Genomic DNA, 21,327 nt, shown 5'->3' with positions numbered 1-21,327 from the left:
TTGTTCAAATATGCAAAGGTACTTTAATATTAGAATGATAGTCCTAAAACCAGAAGTGCCTCAGATCTGTTTTCCGGAAAGGGTGTTACCTTGTGTGGACCAGGCTTAGTCCACAGAAGGTTCTCACAGCCTTCATTATGAGGACCACTTTTGTTCAAATATACAAAGGTACTTCAATACTAGAATGATAATCCTAAACCAGAAGTGCCTCAGAACTTTAATAATCACCAGCCCAAGCAGTATGTATTTCTATTCAGCTTTGTAAAAGAGTTGAAAAAAAACAAATCTGAGCTGCCTGGTCTCAAAACATCTTGAGTACTAAATCTGAATATTTCCCACTTACGGTTTTACACTTTATGCCGGTACGTGCACTTTTTCATGAGCTGATTGTGTCCCGGTTGTACACGTGCATGTTCACATTTGGGACAAATAACGGCAACAAATCGTATCGCCTACCGCACACAAGAAAGAGCGGCAGACACGCCGAAATCACCATGCTCAAGGAAGTGCATGCTAATTACTCCTATCGGAGTTGCGCCACAAAAAGATTGAACACAGCTGCGCTGCACAGCCGCAAATTGACAAGAGCTTTGTGAATAAGTGTGAAAGCGTAAAAGTTTTTTCACACTTACACATACTTGGGAAGGTGGAAAATCTTTCTATGGGACCCGTGAATGCAGCCACATTTTGCTCTCATCCATTTTTCTTCCTATTTATGGCCACACTCAGACATGTACATGTAAGTTGAAGTGTGTTTTAGGTCTCTGTTATTTGTCCAATAGTGATTCTGTAATTACTGAGGAACAATTGTGACACACAGGTCTTGTGGTTTGCATCTCTTGGATTTGATTTGATTTGATTTGATTTGATTTATTCACTGTTTCCACAAAACATTATTACAGAACAATAAAGTAAAGAAAAGCAAGCTCAAAGATTCCCAAAAGTGGAAAAAGTAGGGATAACACAAAGAATGTAATTAACTCATTTCCATTGCAGTCCCAACTGATGAAAAATTAATCGAAATAAGTTTAGTAAAATACTGCTAGATAAAAAACCATCCAAAAATTAAAAAGGCCATCAAAACAATCTTTGCAGTGGGCTTTGTGCAAAAACTATACATGTGCGTGCGCTGGTTCATATGCGGCGTATTCAAAACGATCCCAAATACACCAAACTAAACCAGCATTTCAGTGCCATTCCCTGAGGTTCTTATTGCAGCCACTGTTGGCATTGTGGGGCTGGGTCAATTTGAATAATTCACTATTCGAATATTCGACCTTCAATTCCATCGAATATCCAAATATTCGGTCATAGCGACCGGCAGATTGTTGATGAACAAACCATATACAAAATCAAGTGCAATAACAAAACAATTGTACATTATGATCAATATAATACCTTCTCCCATGTTGGAGTATTTCCAGCCATGATTTAGCAAGATTTAAGAGATGATAAATACTTCTCGCCCAATTGAAAATTTCTGTTCCTTTTAAATTATTTGAGGAATAATTTAGTTTTTGAATCGTTGATAGATTTCTGTCGCTTCTCATTTAAATCTGCTTGAAGCAAGCCTCCACGGTACATTTTTTCTCATTTAAAGCAAAAGAAAAACTTCCCTTCCTCTTCATGAATTTTGCATTCGGATATTCAAATTCGGAAAATAAAATTCGGATATTCAATGATCGATCCAATACTCAGATATTCGGCACAGCCCCATGGCATTGCAGGCTGTTTTGTCTCTCGGGCAATTCCATTCAAGACTCTTGTCCGGTCTACATGTATTTAAGCTGTGGTACCCCTACGTGCAGTGGTTCTGTCGATCAGAATGCAACGGATGCAGTCTAAGGTAATTGGCCATTCAGGAAGAGCTGCATTGCTGGTTGTGACTAAATGCATCTATCATAATTTTGCTCCAAGGAACCGAGATGATGGGTTGCCGTGATGAAGTGTGACTTTAATTTCTTTTTTTAAAGATGTTTGCCGCTGATACTGGGGCTCAGGCGCAAGGTACAAACCCAACCCGAGTCCAGCGATATGTCGGTCCGTGATTGAACATGCCCAAAGATTGCAGACATGTTTGTTTTGATAGTGTTGCGGCACAGAGGTACCTGTGCACTGGCGTGTCATACTTAACGTGGACCTCTGCACAAAAGAATGCAGGGTACGATGGCGTTGTGTGGACTTGCACATGTCCACACAAGGTTTCCCCCTGGCGTTGTGTGGACTTACACATGTCCACACAAGGTTTCCCCCTGGTGTTGTGTGGACTTGCACATGTCCACACAAGGTTTCCCCCTCTCTGGAAAAGGGGTTTAGAGGCATTTTGGGGTAGGGGTTTGGTTTGGGGTAAAAGGAAGAGGAATAGTCAAGGAAACCTTGTACAAAAATCTTGTTCGTGGTTGATTAAAAATAAGTATTTTCACCGAGTTTTCTTAACTGCACGAAAACAAAGGAATGTCCACTGTAGATTTGTAACGTAAACATGTGTGTACATGTACATATATGATAAAGTTGTTAGCAGTGGCATGCATAGGCTTCTACACTGGAGCGTGCTGAATGGACTCTTTGGCTCGGACTCAGGGCAGCATTGTTGCTGAATTGATCGTGTCATTTCCCCTTGAAACCCCAACTTTTATTAGGGGTCCTCCGAACAGCCTGCCGAATGCACCAAACTCAGCTTGAAATGAGGACCCTCCTTCCTTGATGGAACTGAATTACATGTTCATGCAAGTGTGGCTTTTCCATATGTCCCAAATTGGCAGCTTTGTGGTGCCGACTGCTGCCTCACTGGTGTAATGGCATTTACTCGTGACCAGTCGATTCCTAAATTGTCAGGAAAGAACTGTTGAACAAATCCGACATAAAGTTGTACACATGCACAACTTTTGACCAGCGTTACGTTGAACAGGGTTAGCATGGAGGAAATTTATGACAATCGAGGTTCACGAGCATGGGTTGCGGTACCGCAGAGTTCCTCCAATCAATTTTTTGTTTCCAGAATTACTCAACTCCTGGGAAAGGACCAATCAAACAAAGGATCCCTGGGGGCGGAAGAGTAGGAAGCGGAGGAAGGCATACGGGGAAGGCAGAAATTTGGCCGGGCTCTTCCCCAGTCTGTAGCCGCTTTTCCTGGTTTCTACTTCGACTGTTGACAATACCCCGACACACACACTGCCATCCAAGAGTGATTCATCCACGCCATCTGTATCAAATTTTACCCCGAAATTGGGTGATTGGGCCGCGACTGCTGTTACAAATTACTGTTTCATTTTCATGTGGCTGTGTCATTACAGCGAGAAGTTTTGCAAGTCATTTGATGGAGTAGTTGCTGAGTGAAGAGTCACATTTTTTGGAGATGCGCCGCCCAGTAACAGCAAATGTTCCATAGATCTGGGCTTCTCGAGCTTGTTATCGGTGTGATTTCCTGCTTAAATTTTTCTGTGCTTCTCTTTTGGGGGCCAACTCAAAATGACCATATTTGGAAATGAATGACTGCCAACCCCAAATGATATATTATGTAGGTGGATATACGTGTACAGTCTTTGTGAGCTTTTATTGAGGTTCTCTACTGAAAATATCCAATTCACTTACCCATTCACAATTCACATACCAATTGGATCCAATTCAATAACCAATTCCAAAACCAATTGCTTTTGCTTGGAATCAATTGGAATCCAATTGAGTCCCATTTGAAAAATTTGTTTGATTGGGGAAACAAGCTGAAAGCAAACCAATTGGAACCAGTTGCATCCCATTTGAAAGCTCCAATTGATGGGGGAAAATAAATGGGAGAGAAAACTTACCAACTGAAACCAACTGAGCACCAATTGATTGGCAATTGGGGGCAATTCATTCTAATTAAAACCAATTCAAAAATCAATTGGTTTGAATAGGCCATTTTCAATGGGTTGAGAGAAGTTTTTGTGTCATTTTCATTTAGAAATGTTTACAGTAGGTAATGCTGTGTGCAAGCGCTGCACGTCAGTGGTTACACAGACAGGGATGTCACACACACACACATTGTAGGACGCCTCAACAACTTTGCATGTGCCACCAACACGGAATCACCACAGGACCTAGTTTCAAAGAACTGCTGATCAGAAAGGTTTTGCTTAGCTGATTTTACAGGTAACCGGTCACAGGAAAGTAGACTCTGCATAATGTTTAGCTGGTTACCAACTTTTGCTAATTGCATATTTTCTTGGCTTAGCAAATTCCCGTGCTTGGCCATTGTGTGAAATTGGCACCAGGTTTGTGCGCATTCAGATGAAAAGAGAGAAGGCATTCTCGGTGTTGTGAGCCCAGAAATGCAGTCCATGCACACAATGTGGTCCCGCTCACTGGAAATCTTTTTTATTGTCACTTTGTGCCATAAAATCATACTGTTGTAGTTAGGACTCCAGTTCCTGTGCAGGGCTCCTTTTCCAAAATCCTGGATTCATTTTAGGGTCTGGCTTCAACTTCAAGTGCTGGTACATGCATTACCAGTATTTTTGTTGTCGGAACCACATGAAAATGTGCTAACATGCGACAGACCTTCCGGGAGCAGCAAATGGAGCTGCGGCGAGTCAGAGGGTGTCAACTTAGAGATCTAAACACTCGTGAAACTGAATATTGGGAACAAATTAACACAAAGTTTTTTGGGGGAAAATGTGAATTACAGTCTGAAATCTGACCACTTTACTGAAAAACCCACGCGTACACCAACTGTACACTGAAACGCCGCAGCGGGAGGCACCTCTTATTGATAACTTCCTCGTCTTCCCTTCACGGGGGAGCCAGGCTTCGAACAAGAAACATCTCTGCAAATTTCAGTTCCTACAACTTTGGCCAGAATCCAGGCACGTGCATTTTGAGAACCCCGTCCCTCTTTTTTTTTTTTTTGTCCCAGGACTGGGTTCTTTTTAGTAGCTGTCGCCCGCAGGCAGGTTCCTGCTGAGTTGAAGGGGGGGGGGAGATGGGGACCTGGGCCTCATCGACTGGTGGACTGGTTACGCTTAAGAGAGGGTCTGTTAGTACCCAGACTGGTCCCCCCTGCTCACATTGCAACGTGAAACATGCTCCTGACCTTGTTTGGAATGCCCTTGACAATTTGTCAATGGTAAGAGACTCCAAACGTGAGCAGAATAAGGTTTTTACATCATAAAGAGAATACTGTTTTCCTGCTGTTGACGAATAACTAAAAATGGCTTCTTAACACAGTCATTGCTGTTTGTTGTTGAACCCGATTATGCTGTTTAAAGTTTCTTTTAATTTTTAGTGCACGAAGTTCGTGCATTTTTTTGTCTCACAGCTACAACCCCCAAAGTGGCTGAGAGACTTTGTGGGTCGTTTGGAGTACATGCATCTTTGCATGGGACCAAATGCTCGAAATGCTGAGAATCGTTTGTATTGTGGAATTCTCGCCTTGCCAATGAGTAGCAGTGATGTGTGAAATTCTAGAAATTATGTTCAAAGAGATTTCAGACGGGTTCACGTTTTGGGGCTCAGGCGTTGACCTGTGCATTGGACAGGTTTCGTAATGCGCACGGAATATTCTTTTTCTCCTTTTTGTGGAGGTCAGAGGTGGCAGTTTCCCAATTTGAAGAATGTCTTTCATGCATTGCAACATTTTTATAAGTCGCGTGTGCGGGAGGGAAAAAAAGGGGAAATCCCAAAGTAATTATTATTGTTATTCTCTGCCGTTGGTTGTGGTTGATAATAGAGCAAGAACTTCACTGGTCAACATTGCAGTGCAAAGGGAAGGTAACATACCAGGGATCTGCAATTAAGTTAGTCACGTACTATATGTAAAACAGTCAACGTACATGCAGAAAAAATCCTGGCCAAGTCACGCTCTACCTGAACGGGAAATGAAATGTAGAGCCCCTCTTCAGGGATTCTATATTGCATTCAGGATTACTTGAAATACAAAAAAATAACATTTTAGACGAAAAAAAAAATTGAAGACCTGAGAGCCTGCAAAGGGGGCAGTTATTCTCAATTACAGTGACTGTCATTTTTCATGGACTGATGCTACTACTTGTTAAGAAAAAACCTGTTCCTGGTCAGACAGCTTTGGGGGGGGTATGGTGCACCTGCATGTGGCTGTGTTGCATCAAAGTGTGAACTTTGACAGCAGGAAAACTGTGACCTTTTATCCTCTGTGAAAGAGAAACCAGCACTGCCCTAGGGGCGAGTACTGCACCCCATCAATTGCACACAATGCAGATTTCCATGCGACCGTTTTGTAATGTTGTATAAACAGGCACATGTGTGGCAAAGTACATATTTAGTCAGGTGGAAGGTCAGGCACAAGAGAGTTCTGAGGGTCTAGAAACACCGGGACAGTGTGTCAGAAATATTAGATTCTTTTTTGAGATTTGGGAATGCGTTTCCGAAATGTCTTTGAGGAGAACGGAGGAGGTTCACGAGCACATGGAGAAATTCATTTTCAGTTCTTGCTGCATTGTTCTAACCAAGAAATCTTGTTTTTTCATACTTTCCCTTTTTGAATCAATCCATCAGTGTTTTGTTTCAAACCTGATGTGCATGGGCGGCGATTTCTTTTCACCGAGGGGGGGGGTGATTTCTGAAAGCTCAGCACGGCCTCTATCCCAGGTGAGCGCGCGACGCCGGCAAGTGCGGAGTCGGTGGTGCAGGCTAAGGATGCACATAGTCAGTGACTTGAAAAGGGGGAGGGGATGATTATATTGATAATTCCCCCAGGTCAAAAGGGAGGGGGAGAATATCCCCCATCCCTGGGAGATCCGCCCATGTGCCTACTGGTATGTGCCAGATAACATGATTAAAAAATAACTGTTTCCCTGGAAGTTTTCTCATGACATTTGTGTGTCGCCTCTACTTGTCACACAGATAAAAATGAAACACTGAAAAATTGACATGGTTGTGCAGTAAATTGGCCAATAAACGTGTATTTATTTTATCAACAGACGCCTCGAGCGCAATAAATTTAAGGGCCGTTCGGTGAAACCACTGTAAATTTCAGCAGAAAGAAATGAATCAAGAAAAACGTGAATCACCAGAGACAAGAGAAAGTGCCAAAATGAAAGATGGAGTACACTGTTTTGCTTGTACAGTTCAAGTGTACTTTTGATCTTTTAGATTTACACAGAAGGAGTCCCAGTTTTAACCTTAAGAGGGTTGGGACTTTTTTTTTTCTCTTTAAGAGTTTCTGTCACGTGTAGGTTGATGTCACCCATGCACCACTTGCCCTGAGCTTCCCTGTGTCTGTGTTTTTCATCAGTGACTCCCATGTTTTGAAAACATTTTGTAAAAGTCAGACGCACTGTACTCACGAAATACCCCAAACCACATAATAATAATAATAACACATTTCTTATATAGCGCATCACATAGCACATCTCGATGCGCTTCACAGTAATATTATGAAATAAAGCAATTAATGAAACAGGTGAGTTTTAAGTAGTGACTTAAATTCGTTTTCATTTTTGACAGTTCTGATATGGTGTGGGAGAGAGTTCCACAGCGATGGTGATGCATACTTGAATGAATGATATCCATAAGTCTTAGTGCGAGTGACAGGTGTACTGAGCAGCAATGTTGAACTAGAACGGAGGGTGCGTTGTGGCTCGTATACTTGAATAAGTTCACGGAGGTATGCTGGTGCTGAACCATGGATGCATTTGTGAGTGAGGAGTAGAATCTTGAAAACGATTCGCTCATTGACAGGTAGCCAGTGAAGGCTGCGAAGAATAGGAGTTATATGTTGCCTAGATGATGAACGGGTAACAAGTCTGGCGGCTGAACTCTGAATGCGCTGAAGTTTGGAGGTTTGAGAATCAGGGATACAGTGTAGTAGACTGTTGCAGAAATCAAGGTGGCGGGAGATAAACGCATGGACAAGCTTTTCCGTCGTTTGTTTGTCAAGGAAATTTCGAATTTGTCCAATCTTGTGGAGAGCTAGATAAGAAGAGCGGCATATGTTGTTGACCTGGTTTTGCATTCGAAGGTTTGACGTGATGATGGTTCCAAGGTCACGGGCGCAGGTAACAGGTCTGATGCAGCAGTCAGAGATGCGAAGACTTTCAATTGGAGTATGGTGCTTAAACTGAGAGGTGATACACTACATCTGTAGTGTAACACCTTGAAAAGACGTCTGCACTAGTAAGCAGGAGGTCATGGGTTCGAGTCCCACCCGAGTAAGCTTATGAATTTTGTCGCAAGCTCTTGGACGAGCACCGAGTATACAGTGTTTATAAATATATGTCAAGGGCAAAACCAGTATTTAAAATTAATATATCTCCCGATGCATAGGTACATCTTGACTTGTTATACCAGGCAAGATATGGGATGGAAGGGTACCCCCTTACCTGTCCCATCCCTATACACACTGTAGACTATTGTTACCTAACACATCCCCCCTAGAAATCTGTAAAGAATTCCTGAGATTCCGATCAAACAATGACCAACACAAAGGCCGGCGGGGGGGAGGTTCTCTCCGTCCCATATCTTGTTTCAAATGTGACTTGTTGAAAATGAGAGATGTAAACTTGTTCCGTTGACCACAAGCAGTAAATGGCGATGCGCGGGCAGCACAACTGAGGGATGTTCAGAAGTTTGGCTTCTCGTAATGTGTACCCTTATTTGAGGTTTTCTTGGGGGGGGATCTTTTCGTTGTTGTTGTTTTAAATGAGATAACATGGGCACCATACCAGTACATGTGTGGAACTATTGCCTGCTTGTAATGCCTGAAATGCCAGGCAAAAATACGAGGGACCACTCATGTGCACATGTATAGCCCTGAGAGCTAACATAACCAACAAATTACTGTTACATCATATCAGAAGAATTATGTGCTTAGCCAAAGGATTTTTCTGAAGTACTTTTGCGTGAGTAGATTTCTCGCGCTACAAATGTGCTGTACCGTGAAACGTCCCGTTCTGGATTTCAAGAGCTACGGTACATGAGCATTATTCTCGTGACACGGTACATTTTCTACAGGCTAGCTGCTTCTATGTAAAAGTCTGCCACAGGTGTTTTGTGGAAGTTTGAATTATCTTGGCCGTGGTATTTAATTGTGAGATCTAAAAACAGAACAAAAATGGAGTGGTTTGGTTTTTTTTTTCTCCTTTTATCCCCCTGCAGACAATTCCTCTGGAGTTTCCGTCTTCCAGGTGAGGCACAGAAGATTGACAGAATGATGGAGTGCTTTGCCAAGCGGTATTGCGAGACCAACCCAGGAGTCTTTGAATCTACAGGTGAGGTTTTTGTGCTTTCGCAACAATGGTCTTGCTCCCTACGTCTTGCAAGACCAATCCAAGGCCGGGTTCGTTCAGGGCTCCTGCGGCCTGGAAAAGTCATGGAAATTTGTTTTTGTTTTCCAGGCCTGGGAAAAGTCGTGGAATTTTGTGAAAATGACTAAAGTTATGAAAAAGTCATGGAATTTTTCAAACACTGTGTGTGGTTTTCTATTCTCGGAAATAAGTACATAACATGTGTAATTGTATTCGCAAATTAAAAGGCCAAATAGTCGAAGAAATTGCTTCATTGGGTCATGGATTTTCATAATTTGGTCATGGAAAAGTCATGGAATTTAATTTTCCTTTAGGTGCAGGTACCCTGTCATTGGTAGCCTTACTGTATAAGAATGTCTGTTTGCCATAGTGGAAAACTGTATGCTAACAGGAAGCATATTTTTACAGGATAGCAAGGCCTGTCTCCTTTTGGGTAAGGAGGATTCTTGTGCTTACAGGATTAGTGCCATTGTTTTGTGTTAATGATTTAAGGGCATGATGGAGATCAGAAACACAGAATTTCAGAGTTAGCCGAGCCTTGAAATTGGACCCTGGGTTGTGCTTGATCCGCTGGTGACTTTTGGGGATTGCATGATGGTCTGGTCCCCCGGCTCATTGCCACAGAGCCTTTGCAGCCCTTGACACCAGTCTTGGTGCTGTCCTCAAAGGAGAGAGTTGCTGCAGAAATAGCGGAGAAATCTGAACTTATTAAGCCAAAGTACAGCATTGTCAGAAAACAGGAGCATCATTTGTCACACTGCAGAATGTTTAATTGCAAGTTTTTTGTCTGTTCTCCAAACAGTTGGACTAAATTTGGATTTGGTATTGCTCTAAAGACAAGCACCCACTTTCTTCTCATTCACTGTTTGCAGTCTGCACGTTTAGTATGCAGAGCAAAAACACAAACCCTAAGGGACATGCTTCTTACAGTGCGTATGATGTCCTATGATTCTTACACTGACGATGTACCGCTATCACAGATTTCAGTAAAACTTCATTTGCATCTGAAATTTTTCTTGTGGCAGTTTAAGAAGTGCGGCTGTTTTTTCTGTATGTGGTCTTTATGTTCCTCTTTATTCGCCTGCAGACACGTGCTACGTGCTGTCGTTCTCCATCATCATGCTCAACACCAGCTTGCACAACGTCAGCGTGAAGGAAAAGCCCTCCTTGGAACGCTTCATCTCCATGAACCGCGGAATCAACGAGGGCAGGGACCTGCCCGACGAACTGCTCAAGGTAGGTTGAATCACTCTGTTCGCAACCATTCCACAAAGAAGCGAACGAATGCTGGAAAGAGAACGTTAGTTACTACAGTGGAACCTCGCTAATAGACCCTATTCAAAGGCCATTCTTGATCTTATACCCTGAATCTGCTTTATATAGTGCAAACTGTCAATCAGGATGGCACCAGACTGGTGTATAATTTCTTTGCATTCCAAACCTCCCTTTCAATATTTTTGAGAATCTTGCTTAAAACAACAAGATACATTTCTGTGTGTTCGATCATGAATATGAAATTATTCACCAGAGTAGACAGGTGCAAATTTTTCAAGAAATTTCATTTTATTGCTTTCATATGCACTCTCAACATTCCAAACCTCCCTTTCAATATTTTTGAGAATCTTGCTTAAAACAACAAGATACATTTCTGTGTGTTCGATCATGAATATGAAATTATTCACCAGAGTAGACAGGTGCAAATTTTTCAAGAAATTTCATTTTATTGCTTTCATATGCACTCTCAACATTCAAAAATGAAAAGTTAATCTCGCTTTCAAATTCAATACGGCGGCCTCGTGAAAAAAGTCTATAATAGGCCCAAGGACCTTGCAGATAATCTTGTTATAACAGGAACCTTGTATTATGAGGAATGAAAAACAATGGATAACAAAGGATTGGGACAGAATGTTGTGTTAACAGTGCTTCAGGTTAAATTGATGGGGTCTGTCTGCTGTCATTTATAATGTGGTTTGGACATTGGATCTAAAGAGTGTGGTTCCAATCACTTTTTTTTCTTTTAGATGCAAGTGAATTGCATTTAAACCCAAAGTTGCTTATGTGAAAGCTAGTGACCATAGCCACCTTCCCAGATCCTTTAAAATCCACCAGGGAGTGTATGGAGGTTTTTGTAGGATTGAGGAAAGTGGAGCCCAGCCACTGTTAGCTCACATGGGGTTTGATAATTGATGTCTCTTGCAAGGTAAAGTCCAAAGATTGTGTCACCGGTGTTTCCGGAGGATTTTGAAGGATTCAAGGGAAAAAAAAACTTTAAACAACCAAAAAATAAAATAACTCACAAAACTATTTGGTTAACTTCAGGAAGTGACCAAATCAAACCTGTACTGAAATTAGGTGCATTATCTGTTCATAATTTAGCACGTCGTGCGTAACAAGAAAATTTTACAAGTTAAGATTTCTGCATATTTATGCCAGACCACAGCTCTTAGCAAGCAATTTGCATGCAAACACATCGTTCATGTACACGTGTGGTCATGCATGTACTTCCAAATATGTCCACAGTTTGTACAATGCAGAGCCTGTGCCGTTGAAATACTGGAGTTGTAATATGTGCATGTGTGTATGTAATGTCACACTCCAGTGGTCAACATTATTACATTGCCACTGGAGGCAATCAGGCTGAACCATTCAGGGGTAAAAAAAAAATATATATATATATGTATGTTGCCACGACTCTCTGCCATGCCATGACTGAAAGTGATTAACCCTAAGCCCTTGGTGTTTCTCTATGGAAGCTTCCCATAATCCTCCAGAAATGAAACCTAGCCCACACGAATGTCCGTTAAAGGTACTGTCCGTCACTTGTCATTTGTGCGTCACGTTCCTTTGAGGCAACGAAATTACTTGAGATGTAAAGAAGGGTGCCTAAGAGCGAACCTGATAAAGGTTCAGTTCAGTGAATACTGTGTCTTCTGAGAAAAACCGTATTCTAGGAGTTTGATTTCAGATCAAAAGTTACTGAGTCATGTTTCGAATTGCGCTTGAATTCAGCAGCATCAAGGATGGGTTCTTATGTCAGTCCAGTGCAGCAACACAATGTCGCGCACTCAACTGACGAGTTACAGTCCCCGCGATTGCGCCAATGCTTGCACAGGCTTCTGACGGCAGTTTTGCCAAAAAAAATGTATCTGCAGAAGTGTCATTGGAAATTTTTTTCTGTCTCTGTTTTCTTCAAAATGACAGCTTTCCTTAAAGAATAATTTCACAGGGAGTTTCATAATCATCTTTCAACCAGGAGGGCTTTTCAGCAATCATGTTGTCTGTTATTTTTTGGATAACTGCAAATGATGGACTGCACCTTTAAACCAGCGGCACGTTCTTTTCAGTGAGAGTGAACAGCATATAAGGCAAGGGTGGGCGGGCTTCTCAACTTCAAATCCTGCAGTCAATCCTTCAACAAACAAATACGAGATTGGAGAAGATGGAAGTTGACAAAAACTATAAACTAAAGTTAGCTACATGTATGTATAAGTTGGACTGTTTTGGAGATGTTTGAAGGAGGTACATGTATTTGTCAGATAAATTTTGCTGGCTTGCTTCTGGCCCCGAGTTCGGTTTGAAGTCAGTTTGTGCCATCAAATGGTTATCTATAAAACAGCTAGAAACTGCTTACTAATGGGAATTACTGGTACTTGAAAATTGCAGAATGTATGTACAAGTTACAAGGCCTAAACCTTTGACCCTAGTAGAATCGTTCTCGAACTTAAATTTTATTTCAGAACAAATAGTCTTTTGCATTGTGCTCTCCACTTGAAAATGGTATGCCCAGTGTAGCGGTATGTTTAGACCTGTACAGCATCAACTTTATTTCCTTGACTTCTTGAAACAAAACTGTTGTCGATAGCAGAGTTTGTTTTTCTGCCCTCATCGAAATCCTGTTGGTATATTATTTTACGCACGAACCAGGAAGGATGGAGGAGGATTGTAGAATGCATCTTATCAGGCAGATCTTTCCTGTCGGGCCTGTCTCTTTAGCTTGAAGGTTGGGCGTGATGAACTTGATTAAAACTGGATGTTTTTTTTTTTTTTTTACTCAGCTTCATGTTCATCCACATTTCAAATGGCTTCTGCTCACTTTTTGTTTCACTTTTCTTTGGATGAAAGTGGAAGTGACCTTGCGTGGCCCGGTCTAGATATTCCATCTGATTCCCAATCGGGAAGTCGTGACCAGTGGGGTTTTTTAGGCTGTGCTTCCTGATAATCTGTCATTTTGCACAGTCACTTCTGGTTGTGTGCAGTTTGCGTTCTCATACGTCTCGTCCGAGTCGATTGTCCAAGCGGCAGCATGCCCCAGTTAACTAGCAAACTGTGCGGCAGGCCCAAGTGTGAATGAAGTCGCCAATCCCCAGTGACGGACTCGCGTGTTATTTCAGCCTTTCCTTCCTTTCCTTAACATCCGATTTGATGTCGTGAGCAGCTTTTCATCAACTTTAAATCAACCTGAAGTAACAATGGACAGTCTGTAAGCGGCGCCAAGCCGCATAAGTGTTCTCATTTCCTTCAAAATGAGAAGCTGACGAAAAATGTAAAAGTTTCCCCATTTGTGGTTTTTCCAGTGTTCTACTTTTGCAAGTAATCCCAAGAAAAGCTCTCACTTGCTCACCCATCCATGCTGTGATTTTAATCATTCCTATTCTGTGTTGGTAGCCATTAAAGGTTTTAAAAATCCACTTTACACCTTATGTTAAAGACTCTCTGGCAGACAAACATCTTTTATTTGGGGGGGGCACCTGTGTGTGTGAACACTCCAGTCAAGTATTTCACCATTAGCCCTAACAGACCTCAATCTTGCCAGTTTGAATTGCCCATCTGAAGCTCATTGAGAATTTGGAATTTTGATAACAAACTGTGCGGATGATGGATAGAGAAACAGTTATTTTCCATCTTCATTGCGGAAACAGTCACTCCCAACATCTTGTGTCAGTTTGTTATTCCATTTGATGAAGTGCACAAATTTAATTGTCATGCCTTATGATTCTTGTATCGTTTAACCAGAGCAAAGAACTGAGTCATAGACCCTATCTTGCTTCGTATACATTATGCATTTAAAATTCATAGAAATAATTGCACCATATGGAAGCTCTGGAGTCATTAGTAACAGTTGTCTAAATTTCCTGTCTTTGTGGCAAGCTTTGCAACAACAATGCCCAAGCCCTTATGCTTTCTTGTAACCCTCGGCGATTCCTTCTCAACACAAACCTGTCTCCGATTAAATCATTCTCCCCTCCTCGTGCGCCACGCCCCGACCTGGTCGCACCCAGACATCCTGCATTTGTTTTGACAAGGATGATGCATCATGGCCTCCCTTCTCCCCACCCATCCCCCCACCTCCCAATCCCCTCCATTCGATCCAGGCCCTCCCCGAGCCGGCAGACCATTCCACGTCTCTCAACGTCTCACCCTCGATATTACCTCCGTCATGCTGCGTGGCTTTTGCATCACCCCCGTGCGCAAATTGGCGTAATTAGATTGCAAACGCAGCCGAGACGGACGTTTGTGTGAAACCCTATATCGTTCAGCGCCGGCCCGTCACCCCTCGGGATGACTCAAGACTATTCGATCCGAGACATACTGTGAATTCCACTCGGCCATTTTATTTCTCCCCGATGCACAACAATAATGAACTCTGGGTTATTTCTAACCCCGTATGACAAATGATGGGGCAGTCAATTGGGTGTACTAGCGCTTTTCCTTTGTGTAGATCGCTGTACAGTGCCATGTTGCTGCCTTACATACACACACACCCAAGTGTGTATTTGCTTGCAACTGGGGACCCCCTATTGTTCCTCTTTTGTTTGTACTTCAACTTTTTTAGAAGACCACCCATATGTTTTGTGCACAGTTGTCAATCGGGGACTCTCTGTCAATCGGGGACCTTATTGTCCTCTATTGCTCAGGGTCCCCAGTTGAATGCAGAAACAAACTCACTCACACCTTGCAAATGTGTTGTACACATTTCCCAAATTTCTCCTCAATTTATTCAAGTGGATGGCATTAATTGGCTTTGCACTTGCGAGCAGGAAGTTGTGGATTTGGTTAAGCTGGACCACTCAGAATACAGCGTGAATTTATACCTCTGTGCCAGTGCGAATCTGGTATAAAAGAAGCAAACTTTAAACAAAACTATTTCCTTCAAAAGGAAGGCTGCTTTCAGATTTTAGATAGTCTCATGAAAAGAGTCACTGCTGTCATGCCTACATTGGCACATTGGTGTACTGTACTTGTACACTGGCTTGGGCCATTTCTCAAAACTTGACTTCTCACTGACTTGCCTCTTGACATGGAAAATTCATTTTTGTGAGCTTTCTCTGTACCATGCAATGAGGCTCTCGTCCTTTTTTTTCACAAATCAAGGTACTGATGGCCTCAAGCCACAACAGAAATCACTTTGAGCTTTGTGGAAACGACCCCGATGCTACCCACCTATTGATCAAACTTAAAAACCTTCAAGCCCCCCAAATATTTAAATTTAAAAAATAAAAAAAAGAAAAAAAGATCACAATCTCTTTCCATGTCATTTTAAAATGACAGATAAATGTGAGGCCTCTTTCTGTATGAGGCCTTAGTCATGCGGAAGCCATTTTGGATTGTGTTCCCGGAATCTTTCTTATTCAGTGGAATCTGTTAAGTGGGGTGGTGCCAGACTATTTGGGGCTCCTAGTCTGATATTCATTTCTTTCTAGTTTTGGCGTAAAACTTTTAGATACATTGTAATTAATCACAAATGATAAATTATCCATCAGAGTAAACGGGCATTGGATTGTAAGGAACTTTTATTTCATTGATGTCTTTTCTACTTCCTCGCTTTAATTTAATATGGCCGACATGTGAATAAAGCCTTTCATTTTTTTATGTCGAATATACTGAATGATACTTTGGTTGTTTTGTGAATTCTGTAATCGTAGAGCCTGTACGAGAGCATCAAGAAGGAACCTTTCAAGATACCGGAGGATGACGGCAACGACTTGACGCACACCTTCTTTAACCCCGACCGGGAGGGCTGGCTCATGAAACAAGGTAGGGATCACATTTCGGCCTCTGTCCTGGGTAGGATGCAACACTTACCGGTTGAAAATGCAGGCATGCAACTTTTCCTTGGATCGGCTTATTTCCTCACTATTCACTTCACGCTCATGCTAGTGAAAATTGAAAAACCACCGTACAAAGTCTTGTAAAAGATTGGAATTTCCTCATTTTGTCAAAGTTTAAGTTGCATGCCTGTTAATGGCCGCCCGGAGCACAAAATCATTGCAGAAAGCATTCGAATAAGAATTTATTTTACCACCCTCCATAACTACATGGATATCCAAACTTAGAATACAGTGTTTTGGGTTCAACTCTCGTAGCTTCTATAAAGTCCATAATTGTGCGAGAGGTTGGCACATGAGACTTTGGGGGGAGGGATTTGGGGCCAATAGAAAGGTTCACATCCTCTACAGGTGATGAAGGCATTGTACAATAGTGAAATAGTGTTACTGGAGAGATCAAGTGTGCAAAGTTTGGCGAGAATCTTAACAGAGATATTACATGTATTCAGGATGGGGGGAGGTTCGAATCCCACTGCTCTCCCGTGTTGATGCATCAGGAAGACTTGTTCTTTATGTCTGGATTTTGTTGTTGTTTATTGTTTGTTTGTTTGTTTTCTTTGTTTGTTGCTACCTGAGAGTTGAAGGTGTACATCAAAGACGCAGACCTACAGAATAGAATAAGGTTTATAGTTGGTCCTTGGTTTATCAGCTTCTCTTTGTTTGAAATTTTGCAACGATCAAAAGACGTGCAGATGTAGAAAGTTGCAGTAGAACTACACGTATGAGCTGCCAGGGCATGGACGTACTTGTTCTTTGTGTGTCCACTTCAGACAGATCTGTGCAGGCGTGCCATACATAGTGTGGACCTCTGCACAAAAGCAGTCCACATAATGCAGGGTGCGATGGCGTAGTGTGGACTCGCACACGTCCTTACAATGTTCCCGCCTCTCTGAAAAACAGTTTCAGAGGCAATTTGGGGTCAAGGTTATCCGTGGCAAAATGAAGAGGAACAGTCCAGGGAATCACCATCAAAAGTCCAGCTCGAAGGAGTTATCCTAGTTAGAGAAAAAGGAACATTTTCCTCAAGTTTCCTTAACCACAGGAGAACAAAGGAAAGTCCACACTTTGTATGTGAAACAGGTATCTGGGGTTGTGCGTGGGTTTGTTTGTTTGTGTTTTGCTGTTCATCTGTTTATTCGAGGACATCTCAGATGGTAGTGTGTGATTAGCCATTTCCAGTGTAAAATTGTTCATATAATTGCTAAACTTTGAAATGTGTTCTCCCAAAAGACATCCTGCTATTTATTTGGTTCTGCCTTCAACTCGTCTTCAAGTTAGTCTCTCAAGGTTTTCCAGGTCCTGAATATTGTTTTGGGTTTGCCATAGTTTGGTTTATTTCACATCTTCATTAACATTGCAGGTAGATGAACAATGAAAATAAATTCAGATACAAGATTCACAATGTTATGGTATTAATTCATACACAATAAACAAAGATGTAGGATGCTGGGAAAAAAAGCCGAGGCTTACACGAGACCCGGCACCCCCCGTCTTGCAATGAACATTCCATATCTACACGTTTTTGACAAAATATAAGTTACATCAAATTGTCTCAATATGATACAAATTCATTTAGCTACATGTAGTTTGAGATTAAGGCAGTTATGGATTAGAAATTAGGTCCTTCTTAATACATGTAAATAGTACCATGAATATTTATGAATTAACATCACTGGTAAGTGATTTTAGTGGTCAGTGCATTGAATTTTGGTCACCCTCATTTTTAGTTTAGGTCGTCAGCTCGCAGTGTGCAGGAGCGGTTGTTTACAGCGCCATGCAGTTTAACCCATTTGAGGTTCTGCTCGACCGATGACTTAATTTGATTTGTGAGATTCTGGATGTTTTTGACAGACCAGAAAATGACGGCAGCAGATGTCATCTTCCAAAACACATGTATCATCCCATGACAAAATAGCATTCCTCCGATTGGAAAACACCCTCTGATCTGTGAGGCTGTTGACGACATTTTCAGGACAGAACGTCCCAACATCTGAGGCATCTGGGGACGCATTCCGTCTTAATTCCGAGGGCTGCTTCGTCAAGCTGTCTCGTAATCCTTTGTCCAGGTCGGACTTGAATTCGGTACTCCAGGGCAATAACTTCTAACCTTAAAGCCGGTTGTTTACGCCAGAGCAGAGAGCGAAGATGATTCACAGAGATGTCCCACCTTTAGCCTCACACATTTTTTTTTTCCAAAGCTGCTCTGTGAGGATATACACGTGATCCTGGTAGGAATTTTTGCCTGGTAAAATAGTAAATGTGTTAAAATTTTTAACAGATCTTGTCTAAGCTAACAAAATCAAGTTTGATTCGATGGAATTTTTCTTTTTTCAATTACATTTTGACTCATCCAGCGCAGATATTTAAATCGCATGCTGTGATCCTGCGTGGCACATACATGTACTAGCTTTTCCTCTGCTTTTTTTTCAGTCTATAATGCAATTTGCAACAGAAGTTTTCTTGGGGGGGGGGATTTTCGAGTGAGGAATTTTTGGATGAAATTCCACCCAGGAGATTGGGACAATGTAGGGGGGGGTACTTGTACTGAGGAATGCACAGCTCAGTAATAACCACCTCTTTACATGAAGCTTTACGCTGCTAGGGAATTGAAATATAAGTGCACAGAATTGTTTATAGGTTGCCTGCACACTGAACGATTTGGGAAAACTTCAGGATGGTCCCCAGCAAGGGAGAAAAAAGTTCACAAGGGAAACTGGAAAAAGTGTAGTCGGGTGTTTTTTGTATTGGGCACGATACAAGAGCGGCGAGTCTTAAAAACGTCACGGTTCAGCTTGCAGCCGCAATGACATCCACCGTCTCCGTCCAAATCAAATTAGATGTCGTCTAGCCTGTGAAAACAAATTCCTAAGACCTCGGTAGGGATGTTATTTCAAATCCCACACGAGGAGTTTCAAGCCACGTCCTGAAACATCTCACAGGGGACAACTTCCCTCCCTCCCCCCCAAGGGTTTACATTGATTCCTGCAAGCGTCATGATGCACTCCGGGTAAGCCTGCTGTCGTTCTGTTATTGCAAACAAGGCCCAGAACTTCACACTCAACTCAGTTAAGACTGCATCACAGAGACTTAACGTACTATTACTATTAGTTATTTCTAGTAATGACACCATTCCTCAAAAGTGCCTGAGGCACTGCAGCGCACAAGCCTGAAGAAACCTGTAGAGATTGTACCAATATGAAGTATCAACTTGTTATTGATAAACACTATTACTCAACGCACATCGTGTCCTTGTTAGCACATTACTTTCTTCATCCACGGTAATATATTTCAGATATCCGGCCAAGAATTTAAAACCCCACAGAGTCCTGTATCTGTGGATTGATCGCGCGCAGCTCAAGATCTGTCAAATCCATCCCCAGCCTCCCAGCCTGTTTTGTTGTCTTCATTGAGCCAGTCGATCGTCGTGCGGATTCACCACCACCCACTGTGCTAATCTTTTTATCGCCGCATGACGTCCGCTCTGATGTACACACGTAGCCAGGCTTAGCATACGTAGCCTAGGAGAAAGCCTCATCAGTCAGCACGCAGCTAAAGAGCATCTTCAAACCATCATCTTAGATCTTGCCCAGTACGGCTTGAGCCAATAGTTTCCTTGTTGGCGAAATTGACATGGTTCATTAATGCACATTCCCCCTCAGAGAGACTTGTTTCTTTGCTGGTCAAGGTTTAAATTATACTTGACATCAAAGCTACATTTATGTACATACAGTTGTTCAAAAGCAGGAGAATATTTCCAAACCATTTTCAAAATCGGTTGTCATTTTCAATTTAGTTGGAATGAGATAATGCTCTTTCAGAAGGCTCAAATTTAAAAAAAGGATAAGAAAGATTGTTTCATTATTGTAAACCAGAACATGGGAAACAAATATTGTACTAAAGACAAGTTTCAGTTCTTGGATTGCCAAGTTTACATGGTTATTCAGATCATGCATTTGATGCTCCACACTGTGATCGGAAATGTGGAAAACATTCTAACTAGACAGATACTGTAGTAAGGCAGTAAGAAAGGACTCTGTTGGCATGTGATCACTTAGGCATGGTGCTGTGGATGAATTGGACCATTTTGGGGTGAATTTGTGTTCTAGATAAAAAGAATCAGCTAAACGTGAGTTGCAGGCAACAATACATGAATTGCTTGACTTTGAAGCCGGGGAGCTTTTCAGCCAAACTTTTTTTTGTGCTGATCAAATTTTATGTGCCCAGAACACTCAATGAACTTAGCCTTTGGCTATCAAAGAACAAAATGCACAGACAAGGTAACGCTTTTCAATGTTTTCTTTTTACTTCCTTTTTTTTTCCAAGGTTCTTTTCAGAACCAACATATATCTAAAGAGACAACTCCCATTGTGCAGAATACACCATTGTGCGTCAGAAAGAAGCACGAAAGTACACGTTTTATTTTGGTTATTTCTACACTCTGAGTTGCCACAGGGCTACACACCAGTACACCAACAGCAGTTACAAAATCTTATATTGCACTTTGTCAAAGGTGCTTTCTTTAGCAGCTGCGATCTACATCTACTGTGTCTCTCGACCTGCGCCTGGTCCCCTTATCAGGAGCCCCAACTTGGAGGTAAAACCTGATGACATGGCTGTGTCATTCAGGACCACAGGAGAATCTCTTGCAGGGGGGGGATACGGCATGATGTTTCTGAAGCCTGTTTCCGATCAGATGCCGACCCAGTATAGGCCAAGGTTCAAGGAAGTGGTCAGCTTTCACAATCTGTCTGGTGGAGTCTCTTCCCTGAAGATCTTTTCTCCAGATGAAAATAGCTTTCCAGTCTATTCTGAGATGGTTTGGGGGAAGATATTACTAGGTCAGGGATATTAAGATGAGAAGGACACTTGTTATAGTTTTAAAGGATAAATTAGGAATTGCGGAGGATCTAGAGTTTCTTTTTGGGGGGCAAGGAGAGGACCTCAATCTCAGCCAGAAGAAAATT

General features: G+C 42.0%; 1 protein-coding gene across 6 annotated transcripts in view; it reads left to right on the top strand.

The window, feature by feature from the left end:
• The window catches only part of LOC110979680 (cytohesin-1-like), a 69,814-nt gene that overhangs the window by 31,513 nt on the left and 16,974 nt on the right, over window positions 1-21,327 (top strand). For 5 of the 6 annotated variants that reach the window (XM_087138570.1, XM_022235691.2, XM_087138572.1 and 2 more), the window contains 3 exons: window positions 9,109-9,221; window positions 10,345-10,493; window positions 16,181-16,293. In XM_087138570.1, the coding sequence (XP_086994696.1) occupies window positions 9,109-9,221; window positions 10,345-10,493; window positions 16,181-16,293 (375 nt within the window). The remainder of the gene's footprint in view (window positions 1-9,108; window positions 9,222-10,344; window positions 10,494-16,180; window positions 16,294-21,327) is intronic. The other variant, XM_022235689.2, reaches the window with a different exon arrangement.

This window comes from Acanthaster planci, linkage group LG07, assembly GCF_054643075.1.
Source record: "Acanthaster planci isolate LZ-2023a linkage group LG07, COTS_SCS, whole genome shotgun sequence".
Lineage (NCBI taxonomy): Eukaryota > Metazoa > Echinodermata > Asteroidea > Valvatida > Acanthasteridae > Acanthaster > Acanthaster planci.
Note: the sequence above shows the minus strand (reverse complement) of the source record. Positions and strands in the feature narration are given on the sequence as shown.